Source organism: Arachis hypogaea, chromosome 5 (assembly GCF_003086295.3).
Source record: "Arachis hypogaea cultivar Tifrunner chromosome 5, arahy.Tifrunner.gnm2.J5K5, whole genome shotgun sequence".
Taxonomy (NCBI): domain Eukaryota; kingdom Viridiplantae; phylum Streptophyta; class Magnoliopsida; order Fabales; family Fabaceae; genus Arachis; species Arachis hypogaea.
This window is the reverse complement of record NC_092040.1, coordinates 36537371-36540313: the sequence shown is the minus strand read 5'-3', so window position 1 is coordinate 36540313 and position 2943 is coordinate 36537371. Positions and strand designations below refer to the sequence as shown.

Below are 2943 nucleotides of genomic sequence, written 5' to 3'. Positions count from 1 at the left end.
ATTCACTAACAAACACATCAAGGCATCTAGTAGAATCAAAGACCAATTTTAAGGCCTAAAAAGCATGTTTTTACACTTAAGCACAAGTTCAAGGAGAATTACAAAACCATGCTATTTCATTGAATAAATGTGAGAAAAGGTAATAAAATCCCCCAAAATAAGCACAAGATAAACCACAAAATTGGGGTTTATCACCTACTTCTAGCATTTTTGAAACGTATCATCATCAATGGTTTCACCATCTTCACGTTTCAAAACAACTAGATCAGTAACTGCCACATTCAATTCTCCTCAATAGAACTGAGCATGAAAAACAGTTTCCAACTGATTCCATATCATTATCGAATTTGGTCTAAGATTCAAAAACCAAGTAAATGCATTCTTCGTTAACGAAGAAGGAAAAAACTTCATTTTTAAATTCTCATCATTGGCTAAATTTCCAATCTCAACCAAATATCGAGCGACATGTTTAGTGGTTGATTCTCTAACTTCCCCAGCAAATTTTGTGATTATCTTTGAATTTTTCACTTTTCTTAGAACTTCAGCCATTTGGACAACTTGAGGGAAAACAGACACAAAATGAGGTCGATTCATAAAACCAACATTTAAACCGACTCGATTAAGCACTTCTTCCACAATTCTGGTGACTTGATAACGTTCACCGCCATGATTAGCACGCAGTCTGGCTAGAAATTCATCAGTATTTTGACTACGGGGAACTACATGAGGATTTTCTCTATCAAAAATATTGTCTTCATTTTTAAACATATTTTTGAATCCTTCATTATTTCCCCCGGCATTGTGCCTTTCACCTTCCCCTGGCATTGAAACATATATTTGTTTTATCCTAAATCTTTTAATTTTATTTTTTATTTCAAGTTCTTTATTTTTTTATTTGTCTAAAAAATGAAATTTTTGTTGCACAATTAAAACCTAATACTAAAAAAACAGATTTCGCTCCTAAATATTAATATCGAACCAACTACTATTTATTAAAAATTTTCATAACTGAAAAAAAATTCAATCATTCAAATACATATGTGCTCATTATGTTCTACATGTTTCACGATCGAGTGAGCTGGAGCTGTTTCCTCACGTATCGAAGTTTCGACCACATATAAGATTCTTAGAGCAACTCCAACGCTTGAGTGCCAATACCACTTTTTCTGACAAAGAGAGTTCCTAACTGTTGGAGGAAAGTAGAAAAGGTACCCATATGATTTTCAAGAGGAATGAGTCCCTCTGAATGGGGACTTAGGATGACCAATAATAACTTGCCAAATGGCAAGTTATTATTTAAATAAATAATTATATAAAATTTTAATTAATTATATTAAATAATTATATTTTTATTTAATAATTAATGATTTATATTAATTATTTAAATAATAATTAAATTGTAATTAATTTATTAATAATTGTTACTTGATAGAGAACCTTATGCAGACCCATATACATACAATACAGCAACACACAACAGAATATAACTTAAGTAGATTAGTTACTAAGTTTGTTATTATTATTGCCAGCTGGAAGTGGTTAGTTAGAATTGAACTAGCACTATATAAACTTGTTGCTGTAGCGATAGTAACTTGAGTTCTTTCACTGTAGATTGAGTTTATGCCAATTCTATTTCTTCTCTTAATTTCCTCTGTTCATAAACTCTTTGTCTTTCTCAGCTTCACTCACTCTTTAACATGGTGCAGTGAGCGTGGAGATGGAAGAGTGTTCTAGGGATTGAGATTGAAGAAGGGACTTAATCATTCAAACTTGATAATCAAAGACGCAAGTTTTGAATTGCTAGTTAGCGTGCAGTGATGGAACAAGCTCACGGAATCGCATAACCAGAAGCACGATTACCATTGGAGAACCTCGATCCTTAGGGAATTTCAGTCTTTTTGAATCAATTTTCTACAATTCAAGTGCACATAAACAAAAGCAATGGAGGACCAAGCCAAGATCCTACGAGTCCCTTTTACTTACATCCCTCCAAAAATTCAGGTATATCTATAGCTCATGAAATTTTGAATGGAAGGAACTATGGAGATTGGAGTAGAGCTATGAATCTTGCTCTGAAATCAAAGAACAAACTTAGGTTTATTGATGGTAGCTTAGATAAGCCAGAAAAGCACGATCCCCTATTTGAGGCAAGTGAACTATGTAATGCATATGTAGTTGGGTGGATCAATCATTCACTAGAACCTGACATTGCCAAAAGTGTGAGCTGGAACACCATAGCACTGGATCTTTGGGAAGACCTAAAACATAGGTACTACCAAAGTGACTGCTTCCGAATCGTTGAGCTACAAGAAGAACTGTATGCAACTAAGCAGGGAGAAATGAGTGTGACCGTGTACTTCAAAAAATTGAAGACGATATGGGAAGATCTGGACAGCTTTAGAGCAATTCCTTCGTGTGAGTGTGGAAGATCAGGTTACTTGATTTTTTATTAGTGGATTGAATGAACAATATACTGGGGTTAGGTCACAAGTCATGCTTATGGATCCACTCCCAAATATCAACACTGTTTTCTGTCTTCTCACACAGCAAGAGAGACAATTTCAAAGCTTCAATTTTGTCTCAAAACCAAAATTGATAGCTCAGACAATCACTCAACCTGCCACACTCTTGAACACTACAGAGGCCTTTCAAGGCAGAGGGAGAGGGAGGGGCAGAGGAGGCAAAAATCCAGGCTTTAGAAGAGGACAGGGAGGTAGAGGCAAGATGCAATGCTCACATTGTGGCAAGATAGAACATGTTGTTGATACATGCTACAAAAAGCATGGATTGCCACCACATCTTAAGCAAAGATATAACACAGTATTCACCAACATAAGTGCAGCTGAATTTGACTCTGAGGGAAGCAATGAGAATCTCAGAAACCCTTACAGTGGACAGGATGGTGATGTAACAAGTCTTGATTTCACACCTAAACAAAAATAG

The 2943-nt window shown here is 35.2% G+C and overlaps 1 protein-coding gene across 1 annotated transcript; it reads left to right on the top strand.

Annotated features, from left to right (window-relative positions):
- Positions 1-2060: 2060 nt before the first annotated feature.
- LOC114927761 (uncharacterized) lies at positions 2061-2943 on the top strand. Its single transcript, XM_029298704.1, has 2 exons — positions 2061-2433; positions 2600-2943. The coding sequence occupies exons 1-2, from the start codon at positions 2061-2063 to the stop codon at positions 2941-2943; spliced, it is 717 nt and encodes a 238-aa protein (XP_029154537.1).